The sequence below is a fragment of the Rhea pennata genome, chromosome 3, assembly GCF_028389875.1.
Source record: "Rhea pennata isolate bPtePen1 chromosome 3, bPtePen1.pri, whole genome shotgun sequence".
Classification (NCBI taxonomy): Eukaryota; Metazoa; Chordata; class Aves; order Rheiformes; family Rheidae; genus Rhea; species Rhea pennata.
The window spans coordinates 55535095-55561498 of NC_084665.1; the positions used below are offsets into that span (position 1 = coordinate 55535095).

A 26404-nucleotide genomic window follows, 5' to 3' on the forward strand; every position below is an offset into this window, starting at 1 on the left:
TTTTCATGAATATGTTTTTATTTCAGTTCAGTTTGACATAGAATTGTTCTTATGTAAGTGGCCAGAGTGCCTCAGGATGGTTCCCTTCAGACACTTCATGCTTTCACTCCGTTCTGTAAGCCATACTTGCTTTGCTGTGATAGATCTCTTATCACTCAATGTAGCTTTCCCATAAATCCCTTAATACACCAGACTAGCGCTCTCAAAGGAAACTGAGTTGAAAGGAATTTTTACAGAAACTAGGTATTGTACTGAAAAAACATTTTGACTAAAAGTTGTAGGTCACCTATAGAAACAAGAGTGAAATAACAACTCTGCTCTCAATTTACCAGATATGCCTTAAGAGCCCCTACTTTTGCGTGAAACTGTATATCGTATAGTACAAGTTCAGCTCATATTCAAGTTTTAGTTTTAAGAAAAAATTCTTCTCTTCGGATCACATTTTGATCACACTCTTTTTTCCATTTATACATGATAGCAAACAACTCCCAACAGTTACTTTAAATATTGGCCTATGCTTAAAAAATATATAATTTGTGAAATAGACTGTAAGTTTGGAAATCTTTCTTTGAAATCTATATAATCAAAGCAACTTTAAGGACCTAAAGTCTGCTTTTTGCTAATGCACGCTGCCCACAGGCAAGTTCCTTAACAAGTAACATCACATTAAGTCACAGTAACGCAAACCTCTCCAATCTGAGCTCTTTCTCAAGAGGAGTAGTCAGAATGAAGACTGAGCAAGGAACCAGGCCTATTCTATGCTCCAGTATTAGTAATGTTACAGGATCCTTTCTCTGAGTTTATTGAGGGACCTCACAACTACAACACAGCATCTGTTAAATGTAATATTTATTTTCAGTTTCTTTAGCACTGCTAAACATAGATCCTGAGGCACTGGAATTTGGCTCATAGAGATCTAGAATGTTTATGCCTTTTGCGCAAGAGTTACCATCACCTATTCTCTCACATCTGTGCATAACACAAGGACACAGTGTCCCCAGAACCAAGATAGGAATGAAAGCAAATATTCTTTGACTTACCAGCTAGCTAATATTCGGATATTAGCAAATGGTGCAAGGAAAAAAATCCTAACGTGGAGTTCACAGTGGGAAAATCCATAGACAGTTTTTCAGGTTCTTCAGTGTAGTGGTACTCTTGGTGCTGAAGCTGATGTGTGACAGTTTAAACATCCCTTTTCAGGGCCAAGTCTGACTTAAGTAAGTGCATAGATACCAAGACTCTTAATAAGTTCACAAGTATACATGACTTTGTATGGGATGGGAAGCAGTGAAATGTGTACTGCAGACCCTGATATTGATGAGATCCTTCAGTCTGAGGCCCCAATTCTGGTGAACTGTGCATTAAGGCAGCTGGAACCAGAAGGCTCTGGAAGAGTTTATTCTGATATCATATGACACTTTGCACTGCTCCTCATGTGTGTGCAAAGGCCCTGAAATACCCTCTTCCATTCACAGTTCACCCTGTTTTACAGCTGAAGCAGCAGAAAAGCAGTCCAGTACCAGAAGGCCTAACCTGAAAATGGTCTCCTGAAACATAACAGTTGACATACAGACTTTTCTGTCTGTCTGGAGGAGACTGTAGTACCTTCCTCCTGTTTGCAATGTGGGAAGAGCAGCCCCTAAGCTGAAGAATGATCTGATAAAGGAAGTTCTGACTCTGCTTTTTCCTACTGTTAGCATACATATATATAAGCTCTCTAGGAAAAGTAACAGGGAAACACTGAGTATTGCATTAGTAATAGATAGATGATAGCTTCACATTGCTGTTATGGCAAATCCAGTTGGTTACGTAGAAGAGGTGATCCCCAAACACAGATTCTACTTGACTGAGTAGTCTGCCACAGCTCAGTTCCAGATCAAGTGTCAGTAAGGTTGGCAAAACCACCATATAGCATTAGCAAGAACTACCATCATCCCTGACTCTGGTAAATGAGGGACAGGGTTCCAGCGAAAGCTCTTAGACTTGATGCTGCTGCTAACAACCCAAGAAGGCAATCATGTCAGGGAGAATTTTAGTTGTACTGAGCAAGTTGAGAAAAACCATGTATTTTGTCTACAACCTTTGGAATTGCTAATGAAAGCTGCATTACTTTGAAAAAATGAAGAGGTTACTTCTTGTGCTTGCAGGGTTTGCATAGGGAGAGTCCCAGCTCTCTGTTTACAGCTGATTCATCAGCTTAGCAGCAGCCTGACCAATCCACATAAGCTGCAGCCAGCTAATTCCACCTCAGCAGCAACAGCTCCTTCTTGCTGCCAGCTAACCTCTGGCACAGAAAGCTACAAACACTTTTGCCACATTGCAGACAGTAAGTGCCTCCTAGTTTATGAGCAAGTTCTTACTGTAACTGAAGCAGTTCATGAAGACTTTTATGTGCTAATTGTCTTCCAAAATGTCACAGTGGTTAGTTGTTTTAAAAATGCATTCTGGAATGAATCATTAGCAGTAAGAAGTGAAAAACAGGCTAAATTTTCTGCTTTGAATGGATGTTGAATGCTTTGCTGCTTTAAATGGTATTTAGGAAGGGGGTCTAACTGAGGAACATAAATGGAACAGTATAGAGATCTAAAACACAGCTCTAGCTTTCTGAAAAAATCATCGTCATCATCTTCCATTTTCATAGTACCTCTTATAGTGTTCACTTGGAACAGAGGCCCAGTGTTGGATTATCAAATCATGCCCTGGCTCAGAGTAGACAGAGTCTGGAATTCCCAAAGAATGGGAGACAGTCGCTCCCACTGCCATTTCACTGACACTTAGGGAATTAGTGCAATTAGCAAATGCAAGACAGAGGGGGATTCCCAAGCTGGCATTTTTATCCAAGAATTTTCCTCTCCCCAAACATAGGTTTTCCTGCAGAACAGAATACTGTGAGCAAATGCTGCCCAGTTTTGATATTTTTCTTGGAAGAAACCCTATGCTCCTGTGAAATAGTTAGTGAGGACCTGATTCTTCTCTTATTTCTGTAAACATCTTAGTGTTGACAGCAACATCCCAATGCTAAGTATTGCTACACCAAATCCCAGTGTCCTAACTCATGCAAAATTTTGTGAAGTTGATAGGAATTCTGTGGATAAGGCAAACTGCAGCTTGTTGGAGATGGATGTAACAAAGCTTATTCTCACACTGGCAACAGAAAAACTCTGTAAAAATTCAGATTTACAGTGGACTGAGTGACAGCAAAACACGTCCCAATGTTGAAATGTATGGAACATGTCTGAAGGCACCAACTTCTTTAAACATCTCACTGGAAATGGCCAACTGCATATGCTAACTTTTGACCTCTCTCTCAAGCTGTCACTTCTGTTTAGCTTTTATCTCCGTCAGATCAGGAATCCATGTTTTCCCATTCCCCTCCCCCCCACGAACAGCTAACAATTTTTGTTCTGTTAACACACACAGTCTTCTTTTTTTCAGGATACCATGGATACCTATGCAAAGGGAAACTAGATGCAACATAATTCCTTTTTGTTGTGTTAGGAAGAAAGTTATCCCCCTGAAGTATTACCCATGCACTCCTGCTTCTCTCGTTGCTGTTTTTTTCCATGCACTCTTGTTCTCCTCTTCCCTGAAAGAGTAGTACAGCTCCCTGTCATCACCAGCCCGCACCCATGTTTCCTTAAGCCAGGATCTCCTTATAGTGAGGCGCCGGGATCAGGTCAGCACAAAAAAAAAAAAAAATAATAATAATAATAAAAAAAAATCCTGCAAGAGTAGCCAGGAGGGCTGCACTGCCTGTATGCTTTCTCAACCTAAAGTTACACTTCTTACCAATAACATGTCCCCATCTACCAGAAGTCTGACCAGCAAGTCCCCCCAAACCAGAAGGATCCTGCAACTCCTACACAGCAAAACTTGAATATGAAACAGATGGTGTTTTCAGGGTGATTCCACTGAAATCCTAACCTGTATTCCTCCTTTGGAGAAAAGAGATTAAAAAAAAAAAAGAGAGAGAGAGCAAAAGAGCTCTTTTCCTAAGCACAAGACCGTTATAAGATACTGTCAGTATAAGACATTTTGTTTAAAGCCTGTACATGACTTGCACTAGCCATGTTTCTTTTGGTTCAGGGGTACCTCACTGCAATCTTTGCAGGAGATCATCTTTTAAGAAATAAAATTCACAAAGCCTTGATGCCTTCCTCTGAGGTAGTCCTATCATCTGTTTATTCCAGAGTATAAGATACCTGAAAAAAACTTGATCAATTAATGTAGCATTTCTGATTGTTTTGCTATCTTGATACAAAAGCTTTACCTCCTCCCTATTTTCATCATAAGGATTTCAGACTATGCAGTCACAAAATAGTCTTGTCTGTTAACAGATTTTTTTTTTTTACCCCCCAAAGCCATACTATCTTCCAGGTTATTGCTTGAATTAATGTCTCTTGAAGAAGATTCAGTAGTTCCTCAGTTCACAAAGGCTTATAGCTATCAAAAGCTGTAAGCCAAAGTGTGGAGAAGAACATAGACAACAATCTTGTTCTGCCTGCGTAAGACACTCCGTAACGGGAAGTGTTGCAAGAAACAACTGAGCAAGTAATGAGTGCCTTGTGGAGTTTCATCAATAAACAATTCACATTGTAGCAGCAGGAACAGGATCCTGTTGTTGTGTGCCAGCAGGCGCAGTGTGCAACAGCTTGCACTGAATGGTGGCAGCGCTTGCTGTGCCACCTGCTTTGCGTGACAGACTTCATAACACAAATGTGACAGTTCTAGCTCCCCACAAGCAGAGGGGGACAAGTGTGACCAAGCAGACAAGATGCAGGAGGCTGGTGATCTAGGCTCTTCTTTGCCAGTGACTGACTTCTGGCAAGTCCCTTCATCATCCTCATGTCCTTCGCAGCTTGCACATCTTTCGGTTGCAAGTTCTCGCTTACTGTGTAATTGGTCCACAGATCATTTAAGTCAACAGAAAATACCTCATTTTGGATTTGGACTTTGGATTATATCCCAAGCACTTGAACAGTGTCCAGAAAAATAAGGCACCCTGCTGGGGCTCTTGAGTGCTGACTGAATGCTAATTATTTAATACTAAACTTAAAATACCTTATTTTTAATATTGCCTCACAATATTCTTTAGAATATTTGCCTTTTGAAACATATTAGCTATTTCCTTCCTTGTGAAAATAACACCTCAGGCTCCATTTAGGTATAATTAATTGAATAACTTCTTTATTTAGTTTTTAAAAATTAATAAAAGCATTTAGAAGGTATTAGTAATATGTGAATTGTGGTACGATGGTGGGCCAAAAAGCTATAGTTAAGACTATAGTCTTAACATCATTCTTTGTACATTGGGATTGGCAAGGACTGATTTATAGTTCTGAGAAGGAAAGCAATATAATTAACCCAACCAATGACTTTTTCAAAAAGGTTTCACAGGCCCAGTCTCTTTGGAGCTGGAGACTGCAGTGAAGAACTATTATAGACTATTATGGACAAGCGTTAGCTATTTCCAGAAGAAGATAGTTGGGGAGCTGGGTTCAACCAACCAAAAGAATAACTGTAGAAACCTAGGCCTCTACACATAATATAATTGTAGTTTTGAATAACAGTATTTCACACATGCAGAGCATTCCTATTCATTGAAACAACTTATCAGGCAATTTAGTGACACGTTAAAGAAAGCGACTCAGAGCACAGATTATTAAGGACTAGTTCTCAGAAAAGGTATCAGCTATTTTTCCAGAAAACAGGAAGACAGAAAGAAAAGGTTATTTAATGAATATTACAAAAATCAGTATCAATTTAATACTTCAGTATTCAATACCTCAGTAGCAGGGTAATACAAGGCAAAAAATCTGCATCCACGAAGACTATGAAAGAGTTGCAAACCTTAAGAGACCACATAATGTAATTCTAAATGCAAAGCATGAATGCAATCTAAAAGCTACTGATAGAAACATTATGTTATTAGGAGACCAGTGGAACATTAAGTAGTACATTTATGCATCAGCAGTAATTTTCAAATAAAAATTTCTAGATACATTATTTCATTGAAATTAAACGAACTGTATGATGCAAGGGAACAGATTAGGTAACCACAATAATCTTTCCTGCTCTATAAACAATGAATTTCAGTTTTGCAACATGATTGAAAAATGCTGTTTCTCTCTCCCATGGGTTGCTTTCTAAGTCATTAACTTGTCATTGCATAAGCTGATTAGTTTCACTATTCCATTAACAGAGCAATTCAACTATTCTGTTTCCACACTGAAATCTATCATTAAATTATGAGGCATCCAATAACTTATAAATAGCTGACAAAGTATTTTTTAATATCTATTTATATAGAAGAAAACATTTCCTATCAAAACAGTGCATGATTTATTAATTTTATAGTAATTCAATGACTAAAACCAATATTTAAAACAAATATAAACAAAATAAACATTAAAACATAATTCAAAGATCTACCTCGTGATTAATTCACAAATAAACTTTAAATATAACAGTATTATAATAATCAAAAAATAACACGAATAAGTGAGGGATTGGAACAGCTGACATTAAGGCAACTGACCATTCCATTTTAAAAATCTGTATCAATTTAGATTTAAAACATTACAAAGGCTCTAGCTATTCTTTTTATAAACATTAAAGTTATAGCGAAAAAATAACAGGTTATCTAATAAATTCTGTATTGGAAATATCTAAAATTACTCTACATCCCACTGTACATCAGCAGGATGCCAAGTAGAACTTTCTATTATTACAAATACACTATAGATTCTGATCTAAGATTAAGTTTTAAAGCTAATAATTGGACCAGCATTCATTAAGAATTAGGCTTACATAGTTTGTGTGTTACTACTCCTCAGTGGAAACACTCTTTTTCAACAACCAACAATGGCATTTTCTTGAAGAAAAATACACAACTCACCCTCTCCCAGGTCAGCAGCATCTACTGAAGTTAGAGAAATCAGCAGAAAAACTACCAGTAAACCAGCAAACATGTTGCAAAGCACAGTCAGAATGAAAGTCCCCTCTGGGGTTCAAAGTCAGAAGATTGAAGACTTCTCCTTGTATCTTTGCCCTTCTAAGTGCTTTCTTTAACAGGAGTAAAAATTTTTTTTTTCTTTTTTTTTTTTTTCTCCCTGTTCAACAGACAGCAAAAGGATCCTTCAAGATTTTTAAATCCAGGGTCATGGTTTTGAGCTTTTAAGTCTCTCCACAGAAACAAATGCTTCCCCCCAAAAGACCAAACGGTGTCCTTCACTCAACAATAGGATCCTTAAAGTGCATAGTCAGTGCAGACCAGGATTACTCACAAAACCTTTTCTAACAATCTTGGAATTGACTCCCCAAGGACAGGACCCACGCCTTACCACCCACCCCCCCACCCACCCACTCTCACATGTTTTTCTCTTGTACTAGAGCAGCAGCTTAGCACATTCTTCATTAGGCAGGAGTAGAAGCTCCTTTGCTTCACTCATTTTGTGTAGCCCTTTAATGATCTCTGTCTTTCTATTCTACTTTTAGGCTTTTAGGAGGGGCTGTAAAAGAATAAAAAGGCACCTACCTTTGTTAGGAATTAATAATATAGAGTAATACACAGTCCCCAGTGAAAACAGAGAAGTCCTGTGGAATAGCGGCACTTTGCCGATGAAGGGAGCGTACATTTATGTTTCAACAAGTTTACAGAAAATCTATGTTTGCAAGATGCCTGATGATTAAAGTATGTAAAAGATTCCTCGAAAATACACATGACATGGCTCTCTTCTCATGCAGCAGGCTCAGATCTTTGGCAAGGCTTCTCTGCACTCTGCTTCCCTGCACAACAGGACTGTCCTGACAAGGATGTTTGTTAGGTGCAGAACTTCCCCTGAGAGTGCCAACTGCAAGAGGACACTACCTTGTCCCATCAGAAACATCTGTGCATTTACAGTGAAAAAATGATTTCCTTTCCCCTTTTAAGCAATATAAATTTTTTATATTATATGTAAGCAATACAGTATGACCTTTTCTCTGTTAAACAATACTTGTCAGTGTTTCAGGGGTCTATAAATTTATATCATAGGAGTTTCAACTGTTATCTCACAAATCTGTAATATAAATTCAGCTAAGAAGTCCTATGACTTGCTTTAGGTGTACATTGAAGCATGTACTTTAATGCATGTATCATAGAAGTAAAATTGCTCAGTTTCACTCTTTCCTCAGGTACTGCAAAATCCTGTATATTCAAACCCTGTAATTTTAATAAGAAAGCAACTATACTCCCAACTGAACACACATACGCACTAAAAGTACCACTGTATTTAGAACATTAAGATTCAATGAATCAGTTCAACTTACAATCTTTCACCCTTTGTTTATTCATTGCTCGTATCAGTGACTCATTTCTCCCATAGGAAAGTCAGCAGAAGGGCACTCAGGGGAAGGTTATTGCCAACTATTCCCAATTACTACCCTCCACCTCCATCAAGTGTAGGTTCCAGCCCCACTGCAGAAGATCACCAGGACTCATATCCCTCCACCTCTTTTCTGACCAACCAGTGAAGTGCTCTGCACTGTATACCTCTACGAAAGGAGCCACACTGACAGAATGGCTTTTCATCAGACATGCTTTCAAGATCTAACAGTGTTGCAGTATTTAGTACAGTATTGTTATTTTCAAAGTCATGTATGCTACCTAAGACTTTCTCAAAGACTAGAGAAGAGGTAACACCTTTGCTTGCTGCTAGTCCATTTCCTTGTGTGGAGTAGACGTATTACATGCTCTCTACAGTATTTGAATGATAGTGTTATGAATGTGGCATGCATCTAAGAGAAGGTTAGTATACTATGTAAGATCTTACGCTATATTTTGGCATGTTTGTTGCTGAATAAAGAATACATACATTAAGCATCCCACATGTTACCTTTACACCTGCAGTTCTTTGGTTTACTTTCCAGAAAGTTGATAGAGTTGAAATAGCAACCAGTTTCTTCTATGCAGCTGCTGCATGCATGCTTATAAACCGTGCGTGCAGATTTAAGTGGGAGAAGGAAGAATTAAATTCACTGTCTTCTATGTAGGCAAATGTCCCTTTGTGAACAGGAAGTGGTCTCTGTGTTAATGAAATGGAGATTAGAAACTTCCTGTAACCATGATTTCTCTTTCACAGTACCTGGATTGCCAAAGGGACAATGGAAGAGGCATTGCCAGAACTATGGTTCTGCAGTCATTCAGTAATGTTTGAAAATTAGGAAAAGAAAAAGCATAAAATCCCCCCACAGAGATATAAGTAGACTTTCACATTGCGTAGGTAAACCCCAGTTGGTTGATTTAAAAGTAGATGTTTATCAGTTCAGTCAAATACACCTCATATTCCCTCACCATTGGTACTAGAGTTGCTTCAAAACCTGCAATACAGAATATGATGTAAATCAATTGTGTGCATGTGGGGAAGAGCGAAAATGATAATCTCAGTTTGAGAATGAGCAAGAAACACGTCAAATAAGTGGCTTTGTTTTCTATGAATTGCATTTCCTGTCTTACTGACTTACCAAAAACCTGACTTTCTGATGTAGGGTCTTATATGTGCATATGAAGCACCAACTGAAGTGATGGCAATGTGTCAACATATGGTTTTAATAGTAATCATATGGCAGTCCAAGATCACACACTGAAAATATATATTATGCTCTATTACTGCAGAGCAAGCTATTAAAGATGAGAAACTGGATATTGGTGTTTAAGTGCTACCCTCTTACGCTCTGAGTGACAGTAAAAATTCCATGAGGAGTAACAAGAAAAGCAGTCTAGTTTTTCTTCCTTAAGTGATGTAGCCAGAGAAAGCCTAGATTCACCAACAAAAGTTTTGACAAATGACAATGACCTGTTAGCATAAAAAGAGGACAATTCACAGCAACAAGAGCATGAATTCTGCTAGCTCACTAGGCCCTTAACAGCATAGGGGAAAAAGCTGTTTAAGCCAGCCTACATTAAAAATTTAATTTCAAGACACCCTGTAAGTAGTCAGACCTTAGACCTGACGAAATTTGGAAAGGCAATTTCTATCTGATGCAAAATCTAATCAATCTAATCAAGAGATGAAATTATTTCATGGGAACAGTAACATCTGTTCCTAAACTGATAAAAATTTGGTAGGTGTCCAGTTGAATAAATGGGGCTGGACACTGCTAATGTGAAATCTGTAAATACTAGACAGAAAAAACTTGGAATTTAAGACGTGAAAGGCTGACATCTTGTATATAAAAGGAAATGGAGTTAAGAGTTTTACAGAAATCTCATGCTGCTAATTTTCCAAGTAGAATTATTTTAATATTTAGAAACCCTGTTTCATTTACTTTCTCCCAAGAAAACTTAATTCTTTAACTACATTTGAAAGTTACAAGTTCAGTTAAGCTAACTATCCTCTTTATAACGTAACATGCAGAATAACTACTTGTCACTTGAATTTAGTATTGCAGAAACTTATCTATTCTTGCTTCTTCTCTAAAGAGTATCAAGAAAGGACGCTGCATGTAAGAACTTGTATTAGTAGTTCATGCATATTTTATGAATTCCAAAGCAACTAAAAAACTAGAGGTTACTTTGCAGCTTAAAAGCTGGGGGTGAAAGGGACAGAGAGGCAGAAAGATAAAAGCAGAAAAACATTTCTTGGATCGCCTTTTCTCCTCCCAGCATGGAACTCCTTCAATTTACATTTATAGTACGCAATCTTGTGGAGAGCTTACTATTCTCAGACAACCAAAAAAGGAAGAAAAAGACAGGCACTGTGGCTTTGCAGCTAGCCTTTCAGTCTATAAAAAAGTTCAACCTACAGAGTTCAAGCAGTAAGTGTTTTGATTAAGCTGCAGAAACAGGTTCCATTCGTATCTGGAATAAGTCAGATTTTTCTTTAGAAAGCCATCCAATTCTGTACCTTGGGGAAGCAATAAATTTCAAGGTTAGTTTTTCTTATATTGGTCAATGCAAGAATGGTTAACACAGATCTTTCCTCTATGATTTAACTGAATCATTTGCTACCTAAATGAATAATCCTCAGGCTCCTGGAAAGTATAAGCACTGCAAGAAAGCATGGAAAGAGGAAACCATGTATTTCTAGTCTCTGCATTGTTCATATCGGAAGAGACAGTGCTAGAAAGCTGGCATCCAGTCTTGGCCACTAATCCAGAATTTTACAGAAGGAAGTATGTCTATTTACAGTCATAGCCAGAAACAACTTTGTATTCGTCCTTCTGTAACATCCCACTCATATTTCTATTGAGATCCAGCTAATTTTAGAGTAGAGGACACTCTGCTGGCAGACAACTTGAATACATCTACAGATACTGGCAGAAAAGTAGTCCTGCCTGACCCATCTAACACCAAAGAAGAAAGTCATCAGCTCTTACGTCCACTCTATCGTTGTCTTCACTACATAAAAAGTTATTCCTAGGACAAGAGGAATCCTCAAAGAGAAAAGATAACCTTAACATGCATGAGAACCATGAGGTAAATATTCTTTTGTGGTATTTGACTTGTGTGAAAACTAGAGAGTATCCTGGACTTCCAATAATATGCTGCCCTGCTACTAACTGGTTAAGATGACATTTTCCTCACGTAAAATGATTTATAAAGCAAAGAGGTCCTTAAATTATAAACTTATTGTAAAGACCCACAGTGCAATTCACAGAGGTCAATTCAATATCCTGATGGGATACACTGCTGAGTTTCCAACACTATCATATTGTGTGGTTTAAGGAAGACTTATTTACATCAAGCTTTTACAATTGCCTACCTGAGATGACAGCTCTGTCAGTCTGTTTTACAAGACACTGAACCTACACACACATATATAAATATTACACGCACACATAGAAAGATTCTGTCCTGAAACCCTCACAACCTACAAAGGGGAAAATATTGTTGTTTCATAGACATGAAAGTGGAAGAAATGAAAAGCTAGATTTTTGAGAGAACCCAATACTAACAGTTCCTCATTTTTAAAGGAACCGACTTCATTGATTAAACAATATTGTCAACTCTGACCATATTTACATGTTATAACAGGAAAACACATGAGAATTTTGTAGATTCTGTGTATATACACACAATATATAAACACTGCAGTCAGTACTTGCGGATTTGTATTCTGTGGAAAATGTCCCTTCTAGAATCACAATACTTGATTATTCTCAGACAAGAACTATTAAGTTTGCTCTAGCTGAAATACCACTTTTCAAATAAGCGTTCTCCTAATAGAGAACAAAGTCATCCTAATAGTGAACGAAGTCATGGCAGCACTGGAAAGACAGGCTTACTGTCTTACTCATGAGCTGGCTTAAAAGAGCAGAAAAAACCTTTGTCAAAGAAACTAAATGTTGCAAAGAATGGCAAAAAGCTGTAAATTACAGGGTTTTTAAAGAATAAATTCTAAAAAATGTAATTTATGTACTTTACATGTGAGAGCTAAAGAATCTGTTTTACTACAGACACACACTACACACTCCAACTTCAAGTACTTCGAAATATATATGCAAATTGTATTAATGTTTACATATCAGCCAAAACTAATTCCAGAGCTGTAGGTATTGGTCCTCCAGTAAAACAAACAAACACTGCCCCCCCCAAACACACACAGAGGACTTAAGTCTTGAGCACCACTTGATGAGAAGTTGTGCTTTAGGTTAAGAATCCTAAAGCTGCATTTTTGTAAATATACAATGAAACCTCTGTTAATATATACACAAAATAAAAACTTGCAGATCTTGGGCAACGTCTTATAGCAGATATTTTTCAATTTGCTTCTCTGTCTTTACATTCCCTGACAACTGTTATTCCCTCATTCAGTTATTTAAAATGGGAGCATTATTTCTCATAATGAACAGCAAACCCTTGATCAGTCACATTACATTGTAAAATATTAAAATTCTCTGTTGATGACCAAAAATCTGGAGTGTTGTTGCCCTCAAAATTCCTCGATGAGCTGTACAGCTGAATCTCCAGTATCACTAAAGAATAATTTAGGCTGAAAGAGATCCATGGAAGTCATCTGGTCCAACAAACTGCTCACAGTAGGGCCAACTTCGAAGCTAGATCAGGTTGCTCATAGTCATATCCAGTGGAGTTCCAAACACATTCACAGAATGGTTAAGGTTGGAAGGGACCTCTGGAAATCATCCAGTCCAACCTTCCTGCTCAAGCAGGGTCACCTAGAGCATGTTAGACAGGATTACATCCAAGTGGGCCTTGAAGAGCTCCAGAGGAGCCTCCACAACCTCTCTGGGCAACCTGGTCCAGTGCTCCGTCACTCTCACAGTGAAGAAATTCCCCCTCATGGTCAGGCGGAACTGCCTGTGGTTCAGTTTCTGCCCATTGCCTCTTGTCCTCTCACATGGGACAACTGAAAAGAGTTTGTCCCTGTCCCCTCGACACCCTCCCTTCAGGTACTTGTACACATTGATAAGATCCCCCCCCCAGTCTTCTCTTCCCCAGGCTGAAGAGGCCCAGCTCTCGCAGCCGTTCCTCCTAGGGCAGATGCTCCAGCCCTCTGATCATCCTTGTAGCCCTACACTGGACTCTCTCCAGTAGCTCCATGTCTCTCTTGTACTGGGGAGCCCAGAAGTGGACACAGTACTTGAGATGAGGCCTCACCAGGGCTGAGTAGAGGGGCAGGATCACCTCCCTTGACCTGCTGGCAACACGTTTCCTAATGCACCCATTCAGGGATGGAGAGATTCACAGTCTATCTGCGCAAACTGTTTGATCACTCATTTTGAAAAATAATTTCTATTATCTACTCAGAATTTCCCTTTCTGCAAATTAATCTGCAAAGAGAATCATCTCCATACGAAATATATAAATAAAATTAACATATATGACAAGAACAGGAAATAAAGATGTACTTCTGTAAACTTACTTAAATAGTAGTTTTTAGAGCAAAATATCTAACTGGTCCAGAAGGCCAAAATAATATAAATGCCAAACAAACTTTGCTTCTTGATACATTATTCATGTAAATTATATTCACAGTTGTTATTAGCAGCAGAAAAAAACACAAATGTAGCATGCTTGAAAACAGAAAGCAAGCTCAAGAACTATATGGCAAGTCTATATAGCAGACTTCAGAAGAGTAAAAATTCTAGTGCTGTAAGATTTCTTAAAAGGCCCATTTTAGCTAATCTATATTCCAAGTAAGATTTCTAAAATAAGAAAAAAAAAATTCTCTGCTGAAACAGTAAATACTGTAATTTGAAGGAAGTAACCTATTGCTTACTTACACCTTTGCCCAGTCTCTAAACACAAAATTGTGAAGTAACTGAGCTTGCTTCCATAATACCATCAGAAATGACAGTAAGGAAAGATCCATCTATTACATATGCCGAAAGACTGAAAATCCATCTTGTCTATCTTCAGCAGCCAAAAAGTTAGCCTAAGTTCATTTTCTAGACACTCTCTCTACAGTCAATAGACAGAGATGAGAAAAAGTGATGTATCTCATGTATGTAAGGATAGAAAATTTCACAAAAACTTCCTCTCTCTGTCTCCACTGATTATCTAATTCTAAGTACCTAATATTTAGACTGCCTAACTTAATCTGATCTAGTTTGAATATTTAGACTGCTGTATTTTTGGGGCTGGGGAAGTAGACAAAAAAATAATCGGGATGAGAAAATGTACACAAACACCAAATGACTATAAAGTGATCAGCAGCCTAAACAATTACTTTTCAAAAAAATTCTGTTACAAACATATTATTCTCCTTGTCTTCCCTACTCCTAACACCATCCCCAACAAAGCACTTAATTAGTTATGGCTTCAAGAATAACTGAAAAAATGTACAGTAAGTTCAAGTGTTTAACTGTGATTTCAAGACCAACACACATACAAAAAGCATAATTTAATTTATCATCATTTTGTGGTAAGTGAACATTAACGACAACATTTGTGTTACACAAGTCTTTATGAGTAGCTAAACATCTAATATAAATATCCAAATAATTATTAAAGATTAATCATTTAAAGTGTTTCCAATAAGATGCTCAGTAATTCAGCATTATATGCTAACAATCCTAGAAGCCCTTTCTAGAAGAACACTAATTTACAGTTGTTCTTTCTGAACAATGCTTTGTACAGTAAAAAAAAACCCTAGATTTGTGGTTTTCTGCTTCCCTTTCCCAATCCCCCACCCACATAGCTTTGCTCTCAGACTGAACTACCAGCCAGTCAAATTGGATAGTAAAAGTCCCACTGACATCAAGGGTCCAGGATCTGTTTCAGAGTCCAGCTCAAATGCTCTTTGGGAATAAAATCCATTTTTTACGTAATGTGCAAAGTGCAAGTTTTCTCCAGTGTTATCAAATGTGTGCAGCTAAGAACTTCACACAGAATAAAATGGTAGCAACTGAAAGACTTTCCGATTTCCAACAGCTCTAATAAGGACAGATGTTAGATGATGCTTACAGGAATGACAGGTGAAAGATGTTAAATATAGATGCTTATTAGGTCAGGTGTCCAATTTCCCTAGGTCAAACCAATATTTTCATTCAAGTTCTTCAGTTTCCTCTGTAAAAAGGTCAGCCAAATCTGCCACCGTCAGAACTGAGGCTTCTGACTGTTTCATGGAAGAGCTCGTGTGGCTAGGGGAAAAAATTGAATGCGAGCATCAGTGAAACAATCAACTTAAGCAACTTGCTGTATACACCGAAGACAGATTACATGGTATAAAGTAACTGCTCAGCTATGAAGTTTAGCAGAAAAATGTACTTTCCACTAGGCAAAACAAAGAATAAGGTTTGATATTGCTTTCAAGAGATTAAGTCTCATTAGATCATTCTAGCCACTGCACCATTTATCTGAATTTTACATGCAAACATAGTGCTTGTTTCCACATCTGTAAAGCAGCAAGACCATTCTTTCAAAGCTAAAACTGAGATCTTTTGTAGCTACAGCCATTCAAAGATATGTAAGTACATGTTTTAGTCTGTTTATTAACAGCCAAAAAAAAACCTGTGGAAAAGTAACTTATTTTCTCTAATTCATCATCCTAGACTTGTTGTTTGGATACAGTGTAGTTAGAAGAACGGAACTCTTTCACTTTCTGCACAAAGAATGTAAACACCACTTTCGTTCCAGTTCAAGTCTTCTTATTGCCTATAATTTTTTGAAAGGATAAACTAACTGAAAACTGCTGTTTCATCACACCAAGCTTACAAACTTGGCATCCGGATAACTTTTGTACTGACTGCAAAAACAACCAGTGTGACACAAAAGTTACACTGTGTTTGTAGAATTTAGAAATAATTAAAGAAAGAATCAGGTCCTATAGCAGAGCTTACAATCCTCACTCTCCAGTAGCGAGCTTAGTATTTCTCCATTAATTTGATCCTTTTATACTAATGGAAAACTGAAAGGCCTCCTTATTTATGCTTCTAAAACATAATTTATTATTTAGGCTTTCCTGATAAAATACACACAATATAAAAATATGCTCCCCTGAAAATACTTAAGCTTCAGCATATTAGAGAAAGCTTAAAGGATCCATTTTTCAAGCCCTAAAGCTTTTGTTTCACTCAAAATAATTTGAAATGTAGCAAAAATATTTAAGATACTTGCACTTAAATTTTAAAAAGATACAGCTGAAGCCCACTTTTTCATTTTCACTGCAATGCTAACTTAAAAAGAAATTCAACATATACCTTCTGTCTACAGTTTTCAGCATAGTCTGCATTCTCTCTTCTATTGTTGCTTTTATCAGGAACCTATGAACAATGGTAGACCTGAATGCGTTTTAAAAAAAAAGAAAACCAAAAGTGAGCAGAAGAAAAGTTATCACTGTCAGTAGTCCAAGACCAACATTTTAGTCTTGTATCAATTTTTTTCAGATTGCTGAAAAACATCTTTGGATTTTAAAAGGAAAAAATCTTACATGGTGATTAGCAACTTGCATTGATGTTTAACGGTATTTAGTATGTCCCACAGCACACATTCCCACTTTGCTGTATCGCATGTTAAATGAATATAAACCATATTAAGTAAAATCCTGAGGCAGATGCTAAGCAAAGTTCTACCTTCTGTACCCTTACTATAAAAAAATAATCCTTACAACACACTTCTTGCTGGTTTTATTGCAGGGTGTTATTCTTTTGTCAGACCTTTAGTGCTAGCATCATGTGAAATTATAATGCAAGCCTTTGCAAGTAGTCCTTACTATGCTTTCACAGTTAATTCAAACTGTGAAACACATCCAACACATCCAAATATCCACCTGTTCAAAATATTCTTTCACATACAGGCTCCTTCATGCCCTATCCCTAAGGATCCATTATTATTACTGCAGAGTATTATTATTCCAGAATTGATTCTAGCTATGTTTCTACTTTGGATGCAGGGGTTTATTCTTATTATTTTTCAGGTGACTTGAAAACTAAAGAGAAAACTTTACATAAAATCCACTGAGGATAAAATTTCTAAAATCTTTGTTAGGTGGTCTGCACTACCCACTTAATTCCTATTAACTGCAAAATTTTTTTAAAAAATGTTTTTCTAGACAACTTCATGTCAAACAACCATGCAAACTGAAGGAATTAAATTTATATATATATATATATATATATATATATATATATATATATATATGCATATGCATTTTTCTATAAGTGTGTATATATAATATATAAAGTATATGTGTAAATATATACAAATATACATATATAAAAATATATAAAAATACACATTTTTCTTATAATAGTCAGGTTTCTCTAACCGTGATAAATGGGGAACAATACGCTGATAAAATGAAGTGAAATATAAGAACATCCAAACTGAGTTAGACCAGAGGCCCATTTAAGAGTCATAGCCTGTCCTCAACAGCAGCCAAAAGCCTGTGAAAGGCTAGTGTTAAAAAAGAAAAAAAGAAAGAGAGATGTAGTTTGTATGCAGTTACAGATTTCTGGATTTCTCTTCTGAACTTGTTCATTCTCTCTGTTAACTGAGAGAAGCGTGGCAGGACCCTATTCTAAAACAGTGACTACAGTAGTCTTTTAAATGGTAAGGAACTTACATTTGAAACTCTAGGCGAAGGAAAAGCCAGAACATTGATCTCAGGATTAATGAGGATATATTCTCAGATATCCTGGTGAATGCTGCATTTTAAATCATGTAAGACGATTCCCCACCATAACTACTACTTTAACAGAAAAAGTGAATGCAGCTCCTAATCTGGAGCTGAGAATGACCAGCTAGAATGAGCCTCTCAGGAGAACTGGGAAATAAAATGTCTGAACTCAGCTGCACATGAAAAATAAGCTGCACAGATCTGTGAAAACTAGAACATTTCTGGACATGCTTACAAGCAAATCTTTAAAGTTAAAAACTAAGGCAGTGGTACACACAAAATAGGATGGCAGCTGAACCACATTTTTCAGGATTTTGGACTCAAGAGCCTGTTTTCTTCCTAAATTCCGCTTTTAGTTCTCAAATCATACAAAAGAGCTTCCTAGAGTACTCACTAAGGTAATCTTTCAGCAAACTTTATTTTGTGCTTTTATCTTTATGCTCCTCATATGATCATCTTTAAAACTAGTATTCCTATGAATACTCTCATCTCAAAATTTGAGAAGTTCAGTGAACTACACTGATGATTTATTCAGATTTTCAGATAATAATAAGCAGTTATATTCTGGCCCACATATGAACAACTTACAGCCATTTTAACTCTTACTTTGTTTGGCCAATACGATGTACTCTGCCAATAGCTTGAAGCTCATGTGCAGGATTCAGAATGGGTTCCACAAGCAGAACGTGAGTTGCTTCAATTATGTTTAATCCATTGGAACCAGTGTGAAGGGGCAGCAGCAAAATATTGATCTTGGGATCATACTTAAATGCTGAGAGATTTTCCTAAAAGGCAAAACATCAAAATAGCATGACAAAAGTTCCTCAGAAAAGCATGTGATGGACATCTGTAGATTTTAAAGAAATTACAGCAGTTAGTACAGCACCAGACAGACAGTCCTGCAGTCTGAGACAAGAACAGTTATCACAAAACAGATACTAGACAGACATCAGTAAGGCAGATTTCTTGCAACATCCATCAGTATGTTTCATCCTTACCATCCATGCCAACACTTCTTTCTCAAAACTGAAAGTACTGTTTATCTCCAGAGGTTTTTTAGTAGTGCTTTTATGTGATGAAGATTTTTAGAATTAATGCTTAGAGAGCAAAGATTATGCCAAACAAATTCATTGCTCTTTTAGTTTCTCAAATGAAGCAATAAAGGTAAGGATGAAATTAACTTCTTTAACAACTTTTCCCATCTAAAATTCTAAAATAATTTAAAAGAAAAATATCCTTTATGTACCTGAAATTTACTAATTCCATTGATCTGAGAAAAAACCATGTTGTTGTCATACAAAGCTTTTGAAATGATGTCCAACACATCTTGCCACTGTAAAACAAACACATGAAATTCTATTATAAATAGCAATGACAAAATATATGAATAAATGTCTCAAAGAAAGAGTAGATAAAGACCTTTTATAATATTAGCACTTAAAGCTTTTAAAAAATTGTTCCCTGTACATAAATCTAAAGAAGAAATGTGATTAAACAGATCAGATTGAGTAAAAAAAAAAAACTAGTAACATCCACAAAAGTTTTAGGGTATATCAAAAACATCTGGACATCAAATTTAAAAATGCCTAGAACTTCTAATGCTCCTATATAAATGTGTGTGCCCTTTAAAGAAACAAGCTTTTCCATTCATTAACTTCAATTATTGATCATGTTCCAATTACATGATTTGCCCAATGAATCTCAAAACAATCAAGTGACTGCACAAAGCTACTCAACACATTTTGGTAGCTAAGCTGAATTTCTGAAAATATTATCATAGTCTTAAACTCACAGAACACCGAAAAAAATTAGACAGAAAATGGTGATTAATACCGTTGAGAAAACTAAGGATTTAGCCCCTGGATCTTTAAACTGAATTCTCTTCAGTGTTCGGACCACAGCTTCCACTTTGGTGGAGTGACTTCCCTTCAAAAAGTAAAAAACCCAACATCAGTAGAGTAGATTATTATACAACAACCCCTTTCAAATTCACTTTTAATTATATAGCATTAGATTAGGACTTCTGCATATTTTACACATCTTAAAGGAGATCAGTAAATACATTACATAAATTGGTATGCTTCTTAAGAGACAAAATCATACTTCAGGATTTGAAGAATCTTACCCTCTTTAGTGGCAGCTTCCCAAGTAGAGACTAGGGAATTTAATATTGGCAAACTGAACAAAGGATGGGTTGAGTAGCATTGAACTACTTTTTATACTTCCCTGATAATGCACTGCTCTAGGATCTGGTGTATTACAACACACAGCACATGGAAGAATGAAGCACCACACACATACTCCTATCCAGTTCTAAAAGGAGCAATCTGGATAGCAGAAGCAGTGCAGTGGCACTAAACACTGAGGTTTAACCTGCTCAACAGCAAAATCTTTAAAGAACTTTCCAAATGCATATTTAACTTCCCCTCCCTTTACACCTCTTGAAAGTAGATGAAAAAACCTACAGGAAACCTTTTACTGTTTCTTTAATGTTGCCAAAGTGGGAAAACAAAACTTCAGCTCAATACTATCAAGTTGTTAATTCTCTTAAAAGCAATTAGATATTGGTAAATATAATTAATTTAATCCTTGCAGGATTATGTGGTACAATGAAAATGTGTCTGCATAATCTGTCCATCTTTCATTTGAAAGTATTTCACTGAAATGCTTAATGAATTCTCTCATATACAGAAATTGCAACATACCTAAGAGAAAAGATAAAATACTACAGTCTACTTCTTGTTCACTTTGATTTCTGTACTCCTCCCTTTCCCCTTAATTCAGGAAGATAGTTCTGAGAAACAGTTCTTTAGTATCTGCTTCTAATCCCTTCAGTATATACTTTGTGTTACAACAATTTTACCTAATATGTTTTTTTTGCAAAGCCATTAGTTAACTGCCTACTTGTTCTTACAAGTCTATTAATTTCATGCTGCAGTACTTTCAGTTGGGCAAGTATTGTGTTATTTCTGTCTGCACCTGTCCTCTGAATGTTGAATTAACTATGTTGGCTTGTTACAATGACAGATCAAATTTAGTGATGTTATGCTGCTTGCAGAACTGGCAGGGAAGGAGGACACCAGTCTAGGCACAAGTTGGGAACCAAGGCTGGGCAGCTCAATCATTCACATTATGCAGCTGAATGAATGCCCTAGTAGATATCTGAAAGAGAACTTCTGTAGCCTGATTTATCAAAGGCTGCAATAAGCAATACCATTTTTACCCCCCTAGGGTCTTCTACAATGATTCCAACTCTGTCATAGGCATAGAAATAAAACAGCTTTTTCATGACATCCCTGTTGCACCTGGTAGACATTAACACCCTGTTTTCAAAAGTCAGATAGACTATTAAAAACGCTTAAGTCAGTTGCTGTTATGAACTGTAAAGATGAATGACAATTTGCATTTTGCAATGTTATGGCAGCTGCCTGACAATCATAACCATCTTCATTTAGGAGATTTGAGGCTAATTTTCAGCATTTCCTACGTGCTCCTGGGTCAACTTTCAGGGTCATTAAATGTGTTTTTCTAATACCACTCACCTTGCAATCAAACATGACAATTCCAGCTCATCTGCTCTGATTGGCTTTGCCTCAAACATTTCACAAAAAGAAGACAAGAAATGGAAAAGGATAGGGCAATCTCTCTTCTCAAAGTAGAATTTTTCTAAAACATGATCATTAAAAAAGATTTGCCAAATTCTCCTCATCATCTGCCCAACGGAAGTGGTAACTGCCCAGATCATCCATGAACTGTGTTCACATGAAGCTTCTTATACGATTATACAGTCCGAATTAACTTGGAGAACATTAATTTAAGCATCAATCCTTCCTCCTGCTTTTGTTTGTTAACATTACTTGTCTTAGCATCCAAAAGTGGAGTCTGCTTCTAAACCGTTCTTAAGTAATTCATTCACAGGTATAGATCTTTGCTGTGTATGACTAAGGTCTTACATACTCTTCACAGCCAGGGTGTGACTTAAGTTTTAACTGTCCATTATCTAAAACTGTTTAAATGACCTTGCCAAGATCTTACTACTGAGGTATTTGGCTGAGGATTTAAAGGGCGCGGGGAGAAGCAGACAGCTTTTACTGCTGGTTTTTGCTTCTTTCAATTCTTTGGTTCTTTTTTCCCCTGCTGTAAGAGACAGCAGCTCTAGCCTCCGTTGTTGATCCTTCCACCCTTCAAACTTCTCATGAGTAAGGTGCTACAAATGTGATTTTGTGCAAGATCAGCCAGAGGAACTACAGTGGAAAAAAAAGTCATACAATGATCAAAGTGGTTAGTCCTTTTGCTTTTTGTTCAACAACAGAACTAAATGAACAGAGTTGCACTTGAACCTGTTGCAAACAGTGCAACTGAAAAAACATAGATCTCCATCCCTTCATTTACATTATATGGGACATGCTATATTGAACTTGTCTCTCAGCACACACTTGACCAAAACTTTGGTTCAGAGCTCTCAAACACTTTCACATTTCTTCTTCATGTCTATTGAGAGATGAAATTGATAGTGGTACCCTTACTATTATGTGTTCTTGGTTTTTAATCTGTCTTTAAAAGACGTTACCTCACTTAGTACCCACGCACCTTGATTTTGTCCTTTTGTTGAATATCCGGACTAGTATTTACTAACAGACTAAGTAGTTCAAATTAATTACGGAGCAGCACAACATTAGAATCAAAACTATCTAACAAACAATTTTTTTACGATGACAAGCTAGCAATAGCTATTGTAATACTAACCAGACACTGTAACCTTTTAAAGAAGCAACATATACAGGGATACCATTAATCCCTCTCCTAGCATAAAATGCTCCCTTTTACGCTAGTCCTTCTGTATCTGACTGAAGCATAAACTTAGCATGGATAGTGCTGATACAATAAAGAACAAGAGGTATTCAACACAACAGGAAGAAAAAAAAAAGACACACACACACACAGAGGACAGAAAAATACCAGAGGGACTTAGAAACACAACTTTCCATACAGACTGCAAGATATTGATGTTAACCTCAGTATTCTACAGAAACTATAACAAAGTTGGTTAACTTTTATTAACAAACCGTCCTTAAAAGAATGAGGTGAAAGATTTCATTTTTTTAGCAATCCTGCTTGTTTTGACAGCACAGTATAAAGTTACAATATGAAGTGGATGAGAATGGATGCAACTCAGGATGCTATGCAATTCCATACTGCATTCATGTTTTTGCTTAACTGGAAGCTAACACCTTGATGCAGAAATCAAAGGAAACACTACAGTCATTTATGCAGAACAGCAGATGACAAGATCTTTCTATGTTTAAAATTTATGAGATGGTTATCTTTTTTGGGGGGAAGGTGGGGAGGGGGTTAGAAACAGGACAACATCTTCTCTAAACCTTGAGAAAATAGTTTGTTAAAAACTACTGTAAAGTGAGGTCCTAATAAATAACACTTCAAAAATATAGCCTATTTACTCCCCCTTGTGCCAGATGCTGTCAACTACTTCAAATCTAATGGTTTATGGTGCATCTACACATGAAATGGAATTGCAGTCATTGTCCAGTGAGGTTGACATAACTAGTGTGAATGTGGCAACATCAACTCCAGTACAGGCTAGCAAGCGTAGCACACCCACAAGGGCCAAGGAGTCTGGCACAGATTCCACTGAAGTCTTTGTCAGCACATTTCATTACTGCTTTTTAACTATATCAGCCAGATTAACATTACCATGAATATGTCTAGCTGTACCATAATCATATTTTTAATTTAAGATAGTAGGATCCTCTTAATCAGAACATTACCAGCCTGAGTATCTACCTTTGCACTTTAGATCAGAATCACCTCCCCCCCCAGCTACAGTGACCAGCTCTCTGTCAAGCTATTGGACAATAACCAATGGTTTCCTAAGTTAGGGGAGAATAGTCTAAGGCATTACAATGAAAAAGCATCATCTCTTTAGAAACTAGACTAAAAAAAAAAAAAAAAAAAAAAAAAAGTAAAGTCACAGAGGAAAATACTAGGGAAGGCAGCTCACAGTCTTTAGTAGAGCCATACAATGTCAATGAAAAACCTCAAGAAAATGTCTCCAGACAGAACGCTGTTTAAGATTGAAAGCCACGCTTTACCCTGCAATCACCTTTTCAGTAGGTACATAGTATCCTTTCAGTTGGGATTCAATCATAAACTAGTGAAGTTTAAAATACAGATAGGCAAGGAGCACTAATAGGTTTTCCAAAAATTTCCTTTCGATTTTTCTAGGGAAAAAACACAAACTCCCAGACAGAGTAGACTCCAGAACACTTACCTGGAACATGGAAAAGAAAAAGAGCTTACAGTCTGAAACTGGCTCTAAAGAATGAGAGATGAGCTTGAAGTAAGTTGCCTCACAACATTATCACTGGTTATGCATGTAAGTGAAGGGAAGGGGAATGTCTCTCGCAATCTCCTAAAACAAACCTTTCTCCATAGGACTTACTCATGGTCAATAGGTTCCAGTGAAAAGCCTTCATTTTGGACAATTAACATTTTGAGAGAAAAATTTCTATTCTCTGCACTGTGATTTGATTTCTTACTCAAAAAAATACTGTTTTTCTAATAGGAAATTTATTCCTAATTATAATTTGTATAAGAGACTATTCCATAGATTTGCAAACTGCATAACTACTCTACCTCTCAGGTGCATGGAAAGCTAGAGAAGTATTTGTTATGAACCTAAGTCTAGCATCAAGATTTAATTTCTGTGGTTAAAAACCAAGATTTATCAATTTAAAATATTTATATTATACTAACAGTTTAGCTTTATAGTATAAGCAGTTTTTTCAGACTTTACTCATTTTAGAAAAAGTAACAAACTAGACTTCCAAAACCTCTCTGCATTCCTACCCCAAAAAAACCCGACCCCTCTCAAAAAACAAAAACCCTCCAACAACAAAAAACTCACCCCCAAAGCCCACAACCAAAAAACCCAATCACCAACATACAAAAAAGCACACGCATAATCTATTTCTACCAAGTGTCTGATGTCAAAAAGTCCTAACTAAAGCTTAACAAAACTCTCCCCCCTCTGTTCTCCCAACAAAAAAGAAAAAGGAAAAAGAAAAAAGATAAGCATTCAGCACTGCTTCCACAGCCATGTAATTTCACAACTCATCTTCCAGGCATTTCCTCCTGAAATGAATCTGCTTATAAACTCTTATGGTAGATTTGTCGACCAAAATGCAGTATGCAAGAAAACATGACTGTGCTAAATACATACTGCTGGAAGTCTGGGCAACAAGCCCTATGTAAACAGCTTACCTTTACAGGAATATCGTCCTCCAGATTTGCAGTTTCTGCAGTAAACACATAGGATATTTCTTTATGGGATGTTGTCTGCCTGCAAATGGCACATTTAATTGAGCTCCGACGGGTGCCAACACTGTACTGTTCTATGATGATAGCTATACACTCATTACAGAAACAATGTCCACATGTCAGCACTGCCCACTATGCAGAGAATTAAGAAAAAGACAAAAAAAGTCCAGTAATCACTTTCACATCAACACAAAACAGCATACTTATGCAGCATTATATTACATTTTCACAGAAACATTATTTCACTAAACTCAGATTAAAGTGAAGAATTTTAGAACTCTTTTCACCACTACAGCTGTTAAGAAGCCTGAGTTTCAAAGTTTACTAGGTCAGAGGGATTAATGCTCTGCAGAAGTTCTCTGCAAAAATGCAAAAAATGGGCAATAAATGCAGTTTTAAACTTGAAGGCATTTGTCTTGCTTGCCTATGAAAGGCATAGTCTTTCATTTAAATATGAACACAGATTCTTAATGCATAGGTTAAATATATAGTAAGTATTTGCAACATACTTTTGAATAAAATTTTACAAATATTTGTATTGGCTATCTGTAAAACTCTACAAATTTAAACTAGCTCAATCTTTATTAAAAAATCCCTCAAATCAAATGCCTTAATTTTTGCATATTAAGTCCTATGCAACATCTTTGAATTTAAGAAGAAATAAGATTTTATACAGAGAATCTTAACTTTTTTTGAAAAAAGAACACAAGCAAGTGCAAAAATGTTCTACAGAAGCTGTCCTTTTGAGGTCCTAGAACACGTCTGCTGTGATCTTCCTTAACAGAGCAGTAATTTGGAAAGCAGGTTTTTGCAACTAGTAATGGTCCCTATCTTGTACTACTCTGCTATATGGACCGCAGTAAGATTGGGTTGGGGAAGAGACATGGGGACCACCACTGTTGTCATGGTCCAGGTAACAGAGGGGATTGACTGATTGCTAAGTGAACAAAGGTCTTCCAGGCTTTGTAAGGTTGTTCCAATCCTGCAGAAATAGTAGTCATCCT

At 36.8% G+C, this 26404-nt stretch overlaps 1 protein-coding gene across 7 annotated transcripts in view; it reads right to left on the bottom strand.

Annotated features, from left to right (window-relative positions):
- Positions 1 to 14036: 14036 nt before the first annotated feature.
- Positions 14037 to 26404, bottom strand: part of SHPRH (SNF2 histone linker PHD RING helicase) — a 53667-nt gene continuing 41299 nt past the window's right edge. For 2 of the 7 annotated variants that reach the window (XM_062572350.1, XM_062572349.1), the window contains exons 25-30: positions 25344 to 25532; positions 19896 to 19988; positions 19309 to 19395; positions 18669 to 18847; positions 16645 to 16725; positions 14038 to 15585 (exon numbers count right to left, since the gene is read on the bottom strand). In XM_062572350.1, the coding sequence (XP_062428334.1) occupies positions 15489 to 15585; positions 16645 to 16725; positions 18669 to 18847; positions 19309 to 19395; positions 19896 to 19988; positions 25344 to 25532 (726 nt within the window). In that variant the 3' untranslated portion in view covers positions 14038 to 15488. Of the gene's footprint in view, positions 15586 to 16644; positions 16726 to 18668; positions 18848 to 19308; positions 19396 to 19895; positions 19989 to 25343; positions 25533 to 26404 lie in introns of those variants that run through there. The other 5 variants (XM_062572352.1, XM_062572353.1, XM_062572351.1 and 2 more) reach the window with 5 other exon arrangements.